Here is a 17,029-nt window from a genome sequence, read left to right as displayed (position 1 = left end):
TTTTTAATGTGGGTGTGTAGAGGTCTGCACAATGTATGATTGCCGGAGATTTGCTCTTGCTGCCATTAGATTAATTTGCATAATACCATGCTCTCTAATTCTTTTTTTCAGACAGGCTACTGATCATCAGTCTTTTCTATGGCTTTGATGGTGTAAAATAATATGAATTAGTATAGTCAAATAGTATACAATATACTGCAGCACTGTTTAATATTTGGGGGAGTATTTGTAATAGTATTTGACAAAAGTTAATAAAAAATACAAATGGTTCGCATACACAAATTAAAAAGACTTAGATTCCAATAAAAAATGTGTATGGTATTGCTGTATTAGCTGGTAACCCATTTTGTCAATTGTACATATTGTGGTGTCAATATTTATAAAATGCATTACTCTTGGAATTGATCAACGAATTCACTAGAAAATATAGACTTAAGACATTAAATGCAAAACCTTAACATGGGTTAAATGCTGTATGTCACTGTGCCTATTGCCAATTTGTATGTAGGCTTCTTGTTCACTTGAGATATCATAATGAATTCCCTGCTCTGTCTTGAGTGTTTGATAACGTCCTTAAAAGCCATTGTCAGACAAATTATGTACTGTGAAATACGAAGGAAAACACTAGACTAATGATGACGCTGTACTGTATTTTACGTCACTATTATAGTAGGGCATGAATCTTGTTCTCACACCTAACACATTGGCCTCAGAGGTGCTCTTTCCCTCAGGCAATGTCATTAAATGTCATGCTGCTCCTCCACAGCTCTAAGCTATATGCTGCACCAAGTGTAGAACGCATTGTAACAAGTGGCAGAAAATGTATCTCCATGGAAACTGGCCTTAGAAATCTGCTATTCTCTCGGGTAGGGTGATAATTGTAGAGATTGTGGTCAGACCTAATTTATCCAGAAAGGAAGGACACAAGTCTTAATGAGTAGGAGGAACACAGTGGTTGATGTGAGGGTAGAGACTTCTACAAACAACACTAGTAAATGATTATGATCATCCCAGCCCAATAAACACATAGCCTACAAACACATTATACAACATATTGTAGCAAATTCAGGGGGTAGCCCCGACCGGGACTTGAACCTGCGTCCAGTGACTGTCAAGCCAAAACCTTAACAGTTATGCAAAGAGGTTACGAACCTCTTGACAAAGTCGCTACATTACCCCTTTCCTTCAGAACTGCATGTCCCAAAGCGTCTCTATACCAATTCCCTCACATGAACACGCCTCTCTGATGGCCTCACAGGCACTATCCCACCTCTGATACCAACAGCGAATTTGTGGGGTAGCCCTAAACGGGACTCAAAACCAGGTCCAGCGACTGTCAACAATTACGCCAAGAGGTCCGAACCTCTTGACAAGGTCGCTAGGTTTTGTCTCTAAATTAATGTCTTCATTATAAACCCGCTCATTAAGACATAATCCCGTCATCTTTATGCAACATCTCTAGTTAAACATACAATATCATTAGGCCTAATGACCCATAGGCCTGTGGTATCATATTTCACCTGCCGTTTATTTTGTAGCAAGGATCCCATTCCCATAGGATTATAATGGGTTTAGATAATGAGTTGCATACCATCCATAGTGCAGACCCCTCTGAGTCTGGTTCCTCTCAAGGTGCTATCCTTCCAGAGAATATGATCCTTCCTATGTGCTTGGGGAGTCTAGGCCAGGTTACTGTCCAAAAAAAACAAGTTGACCTACAAAAAATGTACATGGACACTATTAAATATGTAAATCATGTTAAGTAGCCTAATAATGAACCCATGTATTGATGTGAAAACAGATGTGTAATTATATGGTTGAACCTATTATGTTTGTAAAATGTTAAAAATTGCTTTAATAAAGATGATTTTAAACAAAAAAATAAAGGTTCAAGCAGAGGTTTTTAACATTTTCCATTGCGAAATGTTTGAAACACCAAAAAATTATGGGAACTCCCTATATCAGAAATTACATTTTTAAGAGTAAAATGTGTGCTCAATATTCACTGTAAACACTCAACATAGAAAATGACACAATGTTTTAAAACAGCCCCCCCCCCCCAGATGTCGAAACTTAACAATCACTAGGTTTATCACTAATCTAAATACAAAAAACAATCATCTCTCAGGGGAAAAAAAGATTTGCTTCAAGTGAAAAATATTCTATTTGCTTTAAGTGAAGCGTTACGGAAGATTGTACATCTCTCTTGCTTGTCAAAGTCCTCCCTTTGTGTGGCCCCTTGGTTCAGTCGGGCCTGACGCACAGAACCTTGCAGTAAATTGAACGGGGTCGTGGGAGAGAAGATAGTCAGTCACCAGGGGTAGTTGGCTAGCTAACTAGCTTGGTTAGCAGCTTCACTGTGTAGCTAGGCTGAGTCTGAGATGTGGCGCAACATCCCTTTTGTCTGAAAACTGTTTGCGGAAAAATATATAATACCGATGGAGCCAGCCAACTGATTTTCAGAACATCTATCTACAGTTCGTTTTGACTATCGGTCATCTGATCTGGACCTCGAACACATTGTAAGTTTGTATTTTTTGGTTTTTACCAACTTTGAAAAAGTGAGTTAGCTTCTTAGCTAACTTTAGCTGCTTGTACTAGTTTAGTTTCTTAGTAGCTTACTACCACGGTAGTTAGCTAGCTAGCCTAGCCAGTTATCCAATGTTTACAGGCGAAGAGGGCCATTTGACATGGATGCATTGGCTAGCTAGTTCATAGAGGTTGCTAAACTATTAGCTATAACGTTAGCTAGCCAATGGTGTGTATTTGGTACAACAACGCGTGTAATCGAACGTTGTCTTTACCTAGCTAGCTAGTTGGTTAACCTTAGCTAGCTACTAGCTAATATTTTATATTCTATTCTAGGACGGACACTTACTGGCTAGCTGGCTAGCTGGCTGCTAACTTTGATGTTAGCAAGTAGCCAGTACGAGTAAATGGTTTTCACGAGAATGGACCTGTTGAACTATCAGTTCCTGGACAAAATGAACAACAATATCGGGAGACTACACTACGAAGGTAAGATACTAATTTTCAATAGCTAGCTAAATCTGTTATCGGCCTAATCCTAGCTGATGGTTAGTCACTAACGTTAATTTTATTATTTCACCTTTATTTAACCAGGTAGGCCAGTTGAGAACAAGTTCTCATATACAACTGCGACCTGGCCAAAGCAATGCGAAAAAAACAACAGTTACACATGGGATGAACAATCGTAGTCAATAACACAATAGAAAAATATATACAGTGTGTGCAAATGAAGTAAGGAGGTAAGGCAATAAATAGGCCAATAGTGGCAAACTAACTACAGTAGCCAACGATCCGTATATTAAGCATACCAGACGGCACTCTTTTAATGTATTTTTTAATTTACGGATAGCCGGGGGCACACTCGAACACCCAGACATTATTTACAAAGGAAGCATTTGTGTTTAGTGAGTCCGCCAGATCAGAGGCAGTAGGGGTGTTCTCCTGTCCTGCTAAGCATTCAAAATGTAACGAGTGCTTTTGGATATCAGGAAAATGTTAAAAAGTACATTAAAAAGTTACTTAAAAAGTACATTATTTTCTTTAGGAATGTAGTGAAGTAACATTTGTGAAAATAATGTAATAATAGTACAGATATCCCCCAAAAACGACTTAAGTAACTTAGTACTTTAAAGTATTTATTATTTAAGTAGGCTACTTTACACCACTGCTAGCTAACGTTAGCCAGCTATCTATGCTATGGCTTCCCCCATTATTTGTTGATCAATCCATTATCACCATAACAAACCATACCGTGTGTTTAGTTAACTAGCATTAAAAGCACAATTGAATGTGTTGGATTAGTTTGGTAACCACTAAAAAATTCTAACCAGGTCTCCATCCAACCTTCTTATTCGAGTAAAGTACATGTCGGATAAAACATGTAAAGACAGGCCTGATGATTGAAACAGCAAATTTGTCGGTAAAACAAAATACGCATGACAATGTGGGATCTTATTGTCTGTAAAATTAATTATGTGAGAAATGGCGGTGAAAATGTTGATATAATAACCATCATATCGAAGTAAACTTGGAGTCACGCGATGGCATGTTGTGTGGTCCTACAACACGGGAACACATGCAGTTTATTAGGATACAGATAAAATAAATTCTGATGAACTTTTATGTAAAAACATTTATTTAATCTTTTTATTTAACTAGGCAAGTCAGTTAACAACAAATTCTCAACTTCAATGGATGGTGAAAGTGTAAGGTGATAATCTTTATTCTCCTTTCCAATAAAGGAGCGGGTCTTATTGTGGTGAACATGATCGATGCTTAGCAGCCATTTGACAAATTAAAATAATGTCGTTATTTTGTCCATAATAATCTCACGTAGGCTATACCCGCACTGTATCAGCGTATGGAACGCCGTTTGGGTCTTTGCGTGTCAAAAAAAGATACACGTCAAATTGTGTTTGACGTTTCAAACAACACTATTTGACGTGCCAGATAAGCTTATTGACCAATCAGGATCTGAATATGACTGCACGTCACATAATAATTTCATACATTTTTTACGTAGTTATTACACATTGATTACACTGACTCGTATTTCATATGTCACAAGGATTCACCAATACCTATGCTATGACGCTGGTAAAGTTGTCTCGCGCGCACCTACAGTGCTGGTCATAAAAAAGCTAGCTAGCTGATGGGTGAAAACAATGTTCTTCCCCAAACACATAGCAACACGACATCTGTTTCAGTAGCAATAGTTAGCTTGCTAACTATATAGCTAGTTGTCATCATTTAAAATAACCATAATTTACAAGACAGTTTTTATTTGATTAATGGTGGTCGGTCCCATCTATGTGAAGCTAGCCATAATAAGGATTAGCCACAATAGTGGACTTTGCGGTTAGCCTTCAAAATAAAAGTATGTCATTGACAGTGATGCAAATGAATTCAAAATAGTAGAATTATGCCATAATTGAATAGATCATGCTAAACGAGGTTGGAATGTTGTTATATAAAATCAGTAAAAGACAATTTGTTAAATTTGACAAATCTGCTGAAATCACACTGGATGTATTAGACTTTAGCATTGCATTGGGGGGCATACTTATTTCACTGTACAGCCTTACCTATGGATTGTGGATCAATGACATGGGGTATCAGTCTACTCTGACACCCAGATAGCATTAGCGTCTTGGCTCTTATTGCGGGAATATGAAGATCTGTGATTTGAACCACATTTATTGTCAACCTACTATTCCTGAGGAAAAATAATACTGAGTTTTGGAGTCTGATAACTCTGAGGAGGACCTTGGGAAAAAATATCTTGTGTAAAGATGTACATTGCAAAATGAATGTCAATACACACAATAGGCTGACTGGGGAGGTGATTTCACACAGTCACAGTCCCACGATTAGCGCTACAAAGTTAATATTTGCATAAACTCTTCACAGTTGTGTTCTGTGGGTGTCACCGAGTAGACTGATACCCCATTTCATTGCTTCACATTCCAACCTTGTTTAATATTATCTAGTCTAAATATGTCACGATTCCACCAATTGTAACCTTCTGCGTCACTTTCAAAGAGCTACTTTTAATTTGAAGGTAAACCTCAAATTATACTTTTGTGCCTAATCCTTATTGTGGCTAGCTTCACACCACAACCCGGTCCGGTCGAGCCTCACTAGCCAGATGAAGCTAGCTGGCTGCTTATAACGTTAGCTTTGGGCAACAGGGTTAAGTAGCTGGCTAGCTAAACTCAGCAAAAAAAGAAACGTCCTCTCACTGTCAACTGTGTTTATTTTCAGCAAACTTAATGTGTGAGTACTTGTTTGAACATAACAAGATTCAACAACTGAGAGATAAGCTGAACAAGTTCCACAGACATGTGACTAACAGAAATTGAGTAATGTGTCCCTGAACAAAAGGGCGTTCAAAATCAAAAGTAACAGTCAGCATCTGGTGTGGCCACCAGCTGCATTAACCTTTTGTGACTAGGGGTCAGTATTTTCATTTTTGGAAATAAAACGTTCCCGTAGTAAACAGGATATTTTGTCAGGACAAGATGCTAGAATATGCATATAATTGACAGCTTAGGATAGAAAACACTCTAAAGTTTCCAAAACTGTAAAAATATTGTCTGTGAGTATAACAGAACTGATGTTGCAGGTGAAAGCCTGAGAAAAATCCAATCCGGATGTGCCTCGTGTTATGAAAGCGCTGCGTTCCAATGTGTAGTGAATGGGCTATCAACCAGATTACTTTTTCTCTGTATTCCCGAAGGTGTCTACAGCATTGTGACGTAGTTTTACGCATTTATGTTGAAGAATACCCGTAGGTGGCTACATTGCGCAAGTGGTCACCTGATGCTCCCAGAGAGATTCTCGCGTAAAATACAGAGGTAGCCATTACTCCAATCTGTCCTACTGGAAAAACAAATTGTCCTGATGGATATATTATCAAATAGATATTTGAAAAACACCTTGAGGATTGATTATGAACTACGTTTGCCATGTTTCTGTCGATATTATGGAGCTAATTTGGAATATTTTTCGCCGTTTTCGTGACTGCAATTTCTGGGCGATTCCTCAGCCAAACGTGAAGAACAAACAGAGCTATTTCGCCTACAAAAATAATATTTTTGGAAAAAAGGAACATTTGCTATCTAACTGGGAGTCTCGTGAGTGAAAACATCCGAAGCTCATTTGACTGCTTTTCTGATTTCCGTGACCAAGTTACCTGCTGCTAGCTGGACAAAATGCTATGCTAGGCTATCGATAAACTTACACAAATGCTTGTCTAGCTTTGGCTGTAAAGCATATTTTGAAAATCTGAGATGACAGGGTGATTAACAAAAGTTTAAGCTGTGTCTCAGTATATTTCACTTGTGATTTTCATGAATAGGAATATTTTCTAGTAATATTTATGTCTGTTGCGTTATGCTAATTGGTGTCAGATGATGACAACGGTCCCGTTCACAGGATGAGGTGTCACTAGAGGTTAAGTTCTGCAGTGCATCTCCTCCTCGTGGACTGCACCAGATTTGCCAGTTCCCAGACATTTCTGGGGGGAATGGCCCTAGCCCTCTCCCTTTCCTTTCCATCAGGTCCCAGACGTGCTCAATGGGATTGAGATCCGGGCTCTTCACTGGCCATTGCAGAACACTGACATTCCTGTCTTGCAGGAAATCACGCACAGAACGAGCAGTATGGCTGGTGGCATTGTCATGCTGGAGGGACATGTCGGAAAGAGCCTGCAGGAAGGCTACCACAAGAGGGAGGAGGATGTCTTCCCTGTAACGCACAGCGTTGAGATGGCCTGTAATGACACAAGCTCAGTTCGATGATGCTGTGACACACCGCCCCAGACCATGACGGACCCTCCAAATCGATCCAGAGTACAGGCCTCGGTGTAACGCTCATTCCTTTGACGATAAACGCGAATCCGACCATCACCCCTGGTGAGACAAAACCGCGACTCGTCAGTGAAGAGCACATTTTGCCAGTCCTGTCTGGTCCAGCGACGGTGGGTTTGTGCCCATAGGCGACGTTGTTGCCGATGATGTCTGGTGAGGACCTGCCTTACAACAGGCCTACAAGCCAAGCCCTCAGTCCAGCCACTCTCAGCCTATTGCAGACAGTCTGAGCACTGATGGAGGGATTGTGCATTCCTGGTGTAACACAGTTGTTGTTGCCATCCTGTACCTGTCCTGCAGGTGTGATGTTAGGATCTACCGATCCTGTGCAGGTGTTAACACGTGGTCTGCCACTGTGAGGACGATCAGCTGTCCTTCCTGTCTCCCTGTATGGCTGTCTTAGGCATCTCACAGTACGGACTTTGCAATTTATTGCCCTGGCCACATCTGCAGTCCTCATGCCTCCTTGCAGCATGCCTAAGGAACGTTCACGCCGATGAGCTGGGACCCGGGGCATCTTTCTTTTTCAAAGTCAGCAGAAAGGCCTCTAGTGTCCTAAGTTTTCATAACTGTGACCTTAATTGCCTATCGTCTGTAAGCTGCTAGTGTCTTAACGACCGTTCCACAGGTGCATGTTCATTAATTGTTTATGGTCCATTGAACAAGCATGGGAAACAGTGTTTAAACGCTTTACAATGAAGATCTGTGAAGTTATTTGGATTTTAATGAATTATCTTTGAAAGACAGGGTCCTGAAAAGGGGACCTTTTATGTATTTCCATGAACTGAAGTTCAGTTTTAGTAGGTGAACAACAAGTAGCTACCTAGCTATTACTTCCTCACAAGGATGCCTAAATCATTTCTAAGATTAATGAAAATGACTGCAGTTTCTACTGCTCATTGTTTTCAGGCTAGTTGTGTTGGTGCTATATGGGTACCAAGCTAAAGCGGTCGAACAAATGCCTTATTACCAACGTGGTATTGTAAACACATCGTTCGTGTATGGTGTGTGTTCGTTTACAGACTTCTTATGTACAGCTTTGACAGTGCTACTGATAGTAGTGGTGGCGCTTGGCTTGCACGTGCAAATTCAGCACACACAACATTCTCTAATAGAAGTGTGTTATTTCACGTGTCAAATTAAAAGCTTATTTAACGCGTCAAATAGTGTTATTTGACGTGTATATATTCTTTGACACGCAAAGACCCACTCGGCGTTCCATATCTGCAAGCTGTTGGCTAGAGCCAATACTAGAGTGGGCACATTTGATATACACTGAGTATACAAAACATTAAGAACACTTGCTGGTTTCCATGACATAGCCATGATCCCTTATTGATGTCACTTGTTAAATCCTCTTTAATCAGTGTAGATGAAGGGGAGGAGACAGGTTAAAGAAGGATTTTTAAGCCTTGAGACGGATTGTGTATGTGTGTAATTTCAGAGTGGGCAAGGCAATAGATTTAAGTGCGGGGTATGGTAGTAGGTGCCAGGCGTCACCGGTTTGTCAAGAACTGCGACGCTGCTGGGTTTTTCATGCTCAACAGTTTCCTGTGTGTATCAAGAATTGTCCAAAACCCAAAGGACATCCAACAAACTTGATCCAACTGTAGTAAGCATTGGAGTCAACATGGGCCAGCATCCCCGTGGAACACTTTCGACACGTTGTTGAGTCCATACCCCAGCGAATGGAGGTTTTGAGGGCAAAAGGTAGGGGTGCAACTCAATATTAGGAAGATGTTCCTAATATTTGGTATACTCTGTGTATAACCACATTTTAATTTTGTGACAAAACCATCAGTAAGGTTAAAATGAGATGGAAACCCAGGGCCTCCCGGGTGGTGCAGTGGTCTAGTGCACTGCATCGCAGCGCTAGCTGTGCCACCAGAGACTCTGGGTTAGCAGCCAGCCGCAACCGGGAGGTCTGTGGGGCGACGCACAATTGGCCTAGCGTCGTCCGGGTTAGGGAGGGTTTGGCCGGTAGGGATATCCTTGTCTCATCGCACACCAGCGACTCCTGTAGCGGGCCGGGCGCAGTGCACGCTAACCAAGGTTGCAAGGTGCACGGTGTTTCCTCCGACACATTGGTGAGGCTGGCTTCCGGGTTGGATGCGCTCTGTGTTAAGAAGCAGTGCGGCTTGGTTGTGTTTTGGAAGACGCATGACTTTCAACCTTCGTATCTCCCGAGCCCGTTATGGGAGTTGTAGCGATGAGACAAGATAGTAACTACTAACAATTGGATACCACGAAATTTGGGGTAAAATATATATATATATATATATATATATATATATATATATATTTTTTTTTAAATGAGATGGAAACCCATTTAACTTGTATTCGGTGCATAGCAATTTAAGCTCAGAACATTTTTACGTGTCATCACGTCATCCGCAAGAAGTCATTTTGATGGAAACACATCTCTGGTAGGAGAATTTGCACATTTTATTAATGCATTTTTTAGAATATTTGCATGAATCTGTCACCAATTGGATGGAAACCTAGCTAGTTTGACTGCAAGGCTTGACAGACAAGGTAAAGCTAAACCTTGTCTAGCCGACTAAACTCAATTCCAGGATTTACAATGGATTTGAGTGGCGACTACTGTGGGTGGACTGGAGCTCCAATGTCACATTTATTGAAGATTTTTATCAAAAACTAGCTACTGATTTCAGCACCTAAAGAATATCCCGTGATTACACAGAACAATGTGTGTAATTGTGGGCTATTCTTTGGGTGCGTAAATCAGCCGTTTCTGATTAAAAACTACGTCGGAGCTCCAGTCCCCCCACACTAGTTGCCGCTCAACTCCATCGTAAAATCGTGGATTTGAGTTTAATCGACTAAACCTTTTCTAGTCCCCATTTCTCAGGTAATGGTCACAGCAGGTAACTAGATCACGTGGGGGAGCATGGCAAACTCCTATTATTACTGATTTAGTGTTTTAAAATGTTCTGAATACTCGGTAGTTCTACATTATTGAGACATGACCACCTTGGTTTGCATGCAAAGTATAAACAGAGTGTTCTCTACAGCTGGATCTTCTCTCACAGGTGAGTCCAGGATGCCGTCGCTGCCCTCTCCAATGACCAACATGAGGACCGGTCCTCCCCCCATCTGCCCCAGCAAAAGGAAGTATGGCGAGGAGCAAGTAGACGACTGCGTTGACTGTGACAACAACCACATGACCAAAATGAGTCGACTGTTTGCTGCTCAACTGTAAGTATAAACATGTCTGTCTTAATCTATCGTTACGTACTTTGAAATATATTTTTTTACATTACAATATTTGAATGTCAAATGCATCCAAACATTTGCTGGCATGAAAATCAGATAAATATTGTACACACGAGGAGTGTGCATGCGTTTCTATTTTTGTCCAGCATACAACATGCAAACATTTCAAAGATTTTACCGAGTTACAGTTCATATAAGGAAATCAGTCAATTTAAATTCATTAGGCCCTGATCTATGGAATCCACATGACTGGGAGTACAGATATGCATCTGTAGGGGCGTGGATCAGAAAACCAGTCAGTATCTGGTGTGGCCACCATTTGCCTCATGCAGCGCGACATCTCCTTCACATAGAGTTGATCAGGCTGTTGATTGTGACCTGTGGAATGTTGTCCCACTTCTCTTCAATGGCTGTACGAAGTTGCTGGATATTGGTGGGAACTCGAACATGCCAGTCCAGAGCATCCCAAACATGCTCAATGGGTGACATGTCTGAGTATGCAGGCCATGGAATAACTGGGACATTTTCAGCTTCAGCTCATGCTGAAACATGAGATGATGGCTGCGGATGAATGGCATGTCAATGGGCCTCAGGATCTCGTCACGGTATCTCTGTATCTCTGTGCATTCAAATTGCCATCGATAAAATGCAATTTCGTTCGTTGTCCGTAGCTTATGCCTGCCGCCCATAACCCCACCGCCACCATGCGGCACTCTGTTCACAACGTTGACATCAGCAAACGGCTCGCACACACAACACTATACACGTGATCTGTGATTGTGAGTCTGGGTGGACGTACAGCCAAGTTCCCTAATTTGGCGTTCTTATGGTAGCGAAATGAACATTAATTTCTCTGGCAACAGCTCTGGTGGGCATTCCTGCAGTCAGCATGCCAATTGCATGCTCCCTCAAAAGTTGAGACATCTGTGGCATTGTGTTGTGACAAAATTGCACATTTTAGAGTGGCCTTTTATTGTCTCCAGTACAAGGTGCACCTTTGTAATGATCACGCTGTTAAATCAGCTTGGTATGCCACACCTGTCAGGTGGATGGATTATCTTGGCAATGGAGAAAGGCTCATTGACAGGGATGTAAACAAATGTGTGTACAATTTGAGAGGAATAAGCTTTTTGTGCGTCTGGAAAATTTCTGGGATCTTTTATTTCAGTTCATGAAACATGGGACCAACACGTTACATGTTGCCGTTTATATTTCTTGTTCAGCGTAGTTACATGTCCCGAAGAGACAAGCGTGTCGTAAGTAAACACTGTCTACTGCTCTTTAAAAATTCCATGCACTGAATCCCTGCACCCTCATTAAGTGACAGTCTGTAAGGCCCAATCTCCTGACTTTTAAGGCGGGGTTGATTTAAAGTGGCCTATGAATAACTGGAGCAGTTGGTGGTCTGTGTCTGGCTGTCGGGGGTAATCTGCCACTTGTCCTCTCTTTAACAAGGGGACAGCCTGCCGGCGGAGACAACCGCAACGACCCTTGGATCCTCGGCCACAGCCCCGTGGAGTGCATCACTTCCTCCTCCAACGGCCTCCATGGCAACCACTTGTATGACTCCATCCCCTCCTATGCGATGGACCAGCCTCTGGCTCTGACTAAAAACAGCATAGACTCTGGATTGGGTGGCACAGAGAGGCCTACCATGCCCGGCCCTGTGGACAGACCACAGGTAATTCTGACAATTCCGAAATACATTCATGCATTGGTCAGTTGCGCCTTACATACAGTCTCGTATTGTGTGTCGCTAACGTGTTTGTTTATATCTTATAGAATCGTCCCTCTGTGATCACCTGTGCTCCTGCAAGCAATCGCAATTGCAACCTGTCTCACTGCCACAAGTCTCACAGCCCCAGCCCACCCATGGATCAGAGGAGGGCTGATGGTAAATGTTTATCACCACATTACCTTACTAACGTGATAAATCTGTGCATAAATTTGATATAATTTTAATCTTTGTTACCATGCCACACTTTAAAATGTTGATTTATTCTCCGTTCCTCTGTAATCCCAGATAACACTGCGGTCGACCCTGTGATCGAGGAGCACTTCCGCCGCAGCCTGGGGAAGAACTACAAGGAGCCCGAGCCCGTCTCCAACTCTGTGTCCATCACAGGCTCGGTGGACGACCACTTTGCCAAGGCCCTGGGGAAGACCTGGCTCCAGATCAAGTCCAAGGGGCCGGGGGGACACCCCCACAGTCCAGAGGCCAACTCCTGAAACACTGGCCGGACCTCCCTCACTGTTGAATGGTGAACCACAGCTATTTCTTTGTCTGTGGCATCAGACAAGTGCACCGATTGACCTCCCTATACCATTCATTGTCAAGCTTGACTTCCCTGAGCTCAGAACAACGCTAGACAAGACAATGAATTTCCAGTTTGAATACTGTATTATACACCAAAGCTGGCCTTTTACAGACCTTGGGGGGTTCTCCCTGCTCTTATTGTTTGACTGACACTCCGATCTGGGAGGATTTGATACATTTGTTCAGATAGGGTAGTTTTGGTTTGAGTCCAAGTGTTCAAATTCTTCATTTTGAAAGCAGAAATATCAATTTGAGGAGCTCTCTAGGACCCGTATTGTCAGCTTGTTTTTATTTGAGGTGTATCATTTTATATATTTTTAACACTTACCCTGACAGAGATTCCCAAAATGACCAATTCATTTGGCCTTTGAGAAGGCATACTGTTCGGTCTTAACTCCCTCATGCCTTTCTTATTAACCAAAGAACTTGCCTGCTGCTTCAAACAAAAAGCCATTATCTGCTTTGCTTCTCTTCTGTTTTCATCCTCCTGCCATCTCCGTTAACTCTCCACGTGACCCTGTGTGTGTGTTTTTACTTGGAAAGGAAGGCCAGCTCTGATTTGCACTCTTATGTGTTAGATTGAGGTAGTGGTAACAGCATACCTGTTTCATTTGGAGCATACAGTACATTTGTAAGAGTGCGTTTTTTGTTTGTTTTAACAATACTAACAGTTGTAATGCTATCAAGGCTCTCGTCTCCCTCTGGTCACAATGTTTCTCTCTCTTTTTTTCTCCAACTATTCAGAACTGGACTAACTTTCTCTTTTGTGAACTTTACATTTTTGTTTTTATCTTTTTGTTCTTCTAGTACTCACTAGTTTATTTCGTAGATACAGTTAGTAATAATTATAGTATTCTGCTTACCGAGATGCATGTTTCAAATAGCTGGTATCTATTATAATAAGCCTTGTTATTCTATTCTATTTACCCTCAGAATTTATTTTTTGTCAGTAACCATTTTAGAAATACTTACTGCTGGTACAGTCGTACTCAATATATTTTTTTGTATATGATTTTCATTAGTATATGTATACACTAGCATCCATCTACAAATCGCAGCCTCTGGCAAGGCTGTCTGAATGCAGTATAATAGTCTACGTTGTTATTATGTGGTTGGTACGGGATGCTTTGGCATAGACGCATGACTGAATAGTCAACATTTAACATGTAGACCAGTCCTGTCTTAGAGTTGACTATCTTCACCATAATGCCGTTTAGTTGTGGTTTTATTTATTCCAATCTCATGTTTAGTTGAATACTGTTGACTACATTTTGACTAACTTTTCTTTTGTTAAATTGACTCTCAATGAGCATGTCTACTTGACATTCTTCACTTTGGAAATGTAATGTTTATTTCCCCTAAATGAAAATGCTGATGACTTCACCCACATGTGTCATGGCTGGCCTTGAACGAAAGCCTTGGCATGAACATTCCACCATCACTACCCAGCTTAATACTTTTGTTGTTGTCTAAAATAAGATCTAGTAAGAGTAAGCTTTGAGGAAAGAGGGATAGGTTCTCCTACATTTGTGGTGTTTCTATAGTGTAAACTGTATGGGACTTTAAAAAACATTTAACAGAATCAAGGGGAGTAGCAACATCTAAAGTACTTTATAGAGGCAGTTTGAGGATGAATGACCTTTCTGTAGTGTTTTCCATTTCCTTTAGTAAACAAATGAGTTAACACTGATAGAAAATTGTATAGTGCATTGAGATTGTTTTAGTCAGCTCTTTGTGAAAAAATTACATATTTACTTGCATCCTATATTCTACACTGTTTTGAAAATGACTATATAAACTCATATTCCCGTTTTATTTTTTACTTTGATATCGAAAGACTATCATTGCGCCGTGCGTAATGATCCTAGAGAAATTTTTTTAACAGAACAATGTACTCATGATATGTAGCCATTGGATATTCATGATCCTCTAACCATACATTTGTATCTATCAAAAAAGTTGATCTTTTTCCAGAGTTCTGAGGTTTGATAAGTGCAGGAACACCAGTCGTTCTAAGAATAAGGCTCTCTTGGCATGATGTCAGGGTGACATTACTGCTGCAGGTTCTCTGCTTGTTTCTGTACCACAGTGGAACTGTAAGGGTTTATCACAAGTTGAATCTCAGTGATATGTTGGGGTTTAATGTTCCAACGTTATTTAATTGGTATTTGACTGCTTGTGCCTCTAAACAACAAGTTGCAGGAACTAACTCCTCCACTTGTCTCTTAACATGGGAAACTGCATTGCCTTAGATGGTTTGTTAATCTGTATTTTGTTCATTTTTGGTCTTATTTCTCCAGAAGAATATACCACTTTTTTTTTTAACTTGATTTGTCCTAAATAAACTTTAAATGCTCTATCACAGTCCAGTATGTGAATGTTTTTTTGTTTTGGGTCACCAAACCTTGTCCAACAATGTGATTCAGACTTGAGGCCATTTATACATATTGCACAGGACCCAGCCCATTGCCATGAAACCAGCCACAGAGGCAGCTCTGGGTTGACTTTTTATAAATAAAGTTGTATTTGGCCTCATGGGTGTGGTGGTAACATACAGTAACTAGTTACAGCTGTGCTGTGTGATTGTTGTTTCTCAGTGCTGTCAGGGAGGGATGATCATTCTGTCTTAAACACTATCTCTGTCTAAACAAGAGACCCCCATCATTTTAAAAGCCTCTTCAGTGAAATAATGTTAGGAAGTTGAACATAAATCTCCAAAGCAAGTCCCTTGTCTGAACATCAAGAAGAAGAAAAATGTGTCTAATTCACATGAATAATTGGGCCAGTGGGATGGGGCAGTTGAAGGCAGCAGTTTCTAGGGTGTTTTAGGCCTGTTTGGTCCACAACAGTATTACCGAGTAGAATCAGCCCATGGTGAAGTCTGGAGGCTGATGCTGGTCCAATCACAACCCTGTCATTTGACCATCAGCGTGTTGGCAAACTTCATAATGCTGCTGCTTATTTAGAAATGTCAGAGGAGAACTGCGTTGGGGGAGCTGTGGTCAGTCAGTGGAAAGTGAAAGGCCACAGAGGAAGCCAGAGTATGAGGGAGCTCAACAAACACTGTCCTCTAAGAGGGGTGGGTTTTTTCAGGAGAATATATTATTCAAACTGCAAGAACATAGAATTGTGTCCTCTTTTGGCAAACTGATTTGAATTGAAGTTAATTTACTCTGCCTGGTGAACCAAATTGTTGTTGAATATTTATTTGAGCCTTTATATCGTGATGTTATGAACTATATTATTTTTGTGTAATTACAATTTGTGGTGTGTAACTAACCTCTTTTCAAATGCTAGTAGGGATCACAGAGACATACGTCATGAAATAGACTACATTTTACATCTCAGGAGTGTTATGTATAACTGTAGGCTTTGGCTGAAAGGCCAAAACAGCGTGTCACACAACCACAACATCTGTTTTGTATTATCCTCTTGCTGTTGGTGGGGTTACACCCTCCCTTTTAATGGTTCCGTCTTTTGCAATTGTTTGGAGAAGCTACTCTGGGGGATTTTTCCCAGTAAAAAGGGTCAAATTGGCTAATAAGTTTTCCCTGTGAGGTCGCTGACTCGGGTGGCAATCGTAGTAAAACTGTTTTATAGGGTTTCCATGACTGCTTCTAAATGATGGTATCTTTATTCCTGACTCAATCATATAAATGGTGTTGACTTGAGCAAACGCACATTCTATCTTCACCCACCAGATGGCAGTAATTAACCACGATACAGACGTCACCATGAAACTCCTTCCACTCCCCAGAGATTAAACGAAGAAAATGTACATCACTCTGGGAAGGCTGATTTGAATGAAACATCTCTCATCTCTCATATTATTTATTCTTACATGTGGTTTCCACTGAAACAAATGCAGGTGACAAAGCATAATTGCATGAGAGATAGGTAAAGTACTGAAGGTGTCATTCTCCCAGCTCTGGGGTTGTGTTTGATACTGCTGCTGCTGGAGAGATAGTTTAATTTTGCTCTTTATCGTAGCTGATGTTTTTGTCAAACAACAAGCAAGCGTGCAGTGGGAAAATGTATAGGATTAACACATTTATTGTTCGATTTTATCATTCAA

At 41.0% G+C, this 17,029-nt stretch overlaps 1 protein-coding gene across 2 annotated transcripts; it reads left to right on the top strand.

Annotated features, from left to right (window-relative positions):
* The first annotated feature begins 2,229 nt into the window (after positions 1 to 2,229).
* LOC139368791 (transcription cofactor vestigial-like protein 4) lies at positions 2,230 to 15,491 on the top strand. 2 transcript variants are annotated; one of them, XM_071108136.1, is made up of 6 exons: positions 2,230 to 2,522; positions 2,866 to 3,018; positions 10,454 to 10,619; positions 12,093 to 12,318; positions 12,420 to 12,531; positions 12,661 to 15,491. In XM_071108136.1, exons 2-6 carry the CDS (start codon positions 2,937 to 2,939, stop codon positions 12,864 to 12,866), a joined length of 792 nt encoding a protein of 263 aa, XP_070964237.1. In that variant the 5' UTR covers positions 2,230 to 2,522; positions 2,866 to 2,936; the 3' UTR covers positions 12,867 to 15,491. The 2 variants fall into 2 exon arrangements, with proteins under 2 accessions (XP_070964237.1, XP_070964236.1); XM_071108135.1 differs by having other exon boundaries at positions 10,436 to 10,619; positions 12,661 to 15,323.
* The last annotated feature ends 1,538 nt before the right edge of the window (positions 15,492 to 17,029 follow it).

The sequence above is a fragment of the Oncorhynchus clarkii genome, chromosome 16 (genome assembly GCF_045791955.1).
Source record: "Oncorhynchus clarkii lewisi isolate Uvic-CL-2024 chromosome 16, UVic_Ocla_1.0, whole genome shotgun sequence".
Lineage (NCBI taxonomy): Eukaryota > Metazoa > Chordata > Actinopteri > Salmoniformes > Salmonidae > Oncorhynchus > Oncorhynchus clarkii.
The sequence above is the reverse complement of the archived record's forward strand: the minus strand, read 5'-3'. Positions and strand labels throughout refer to the sequence as shown.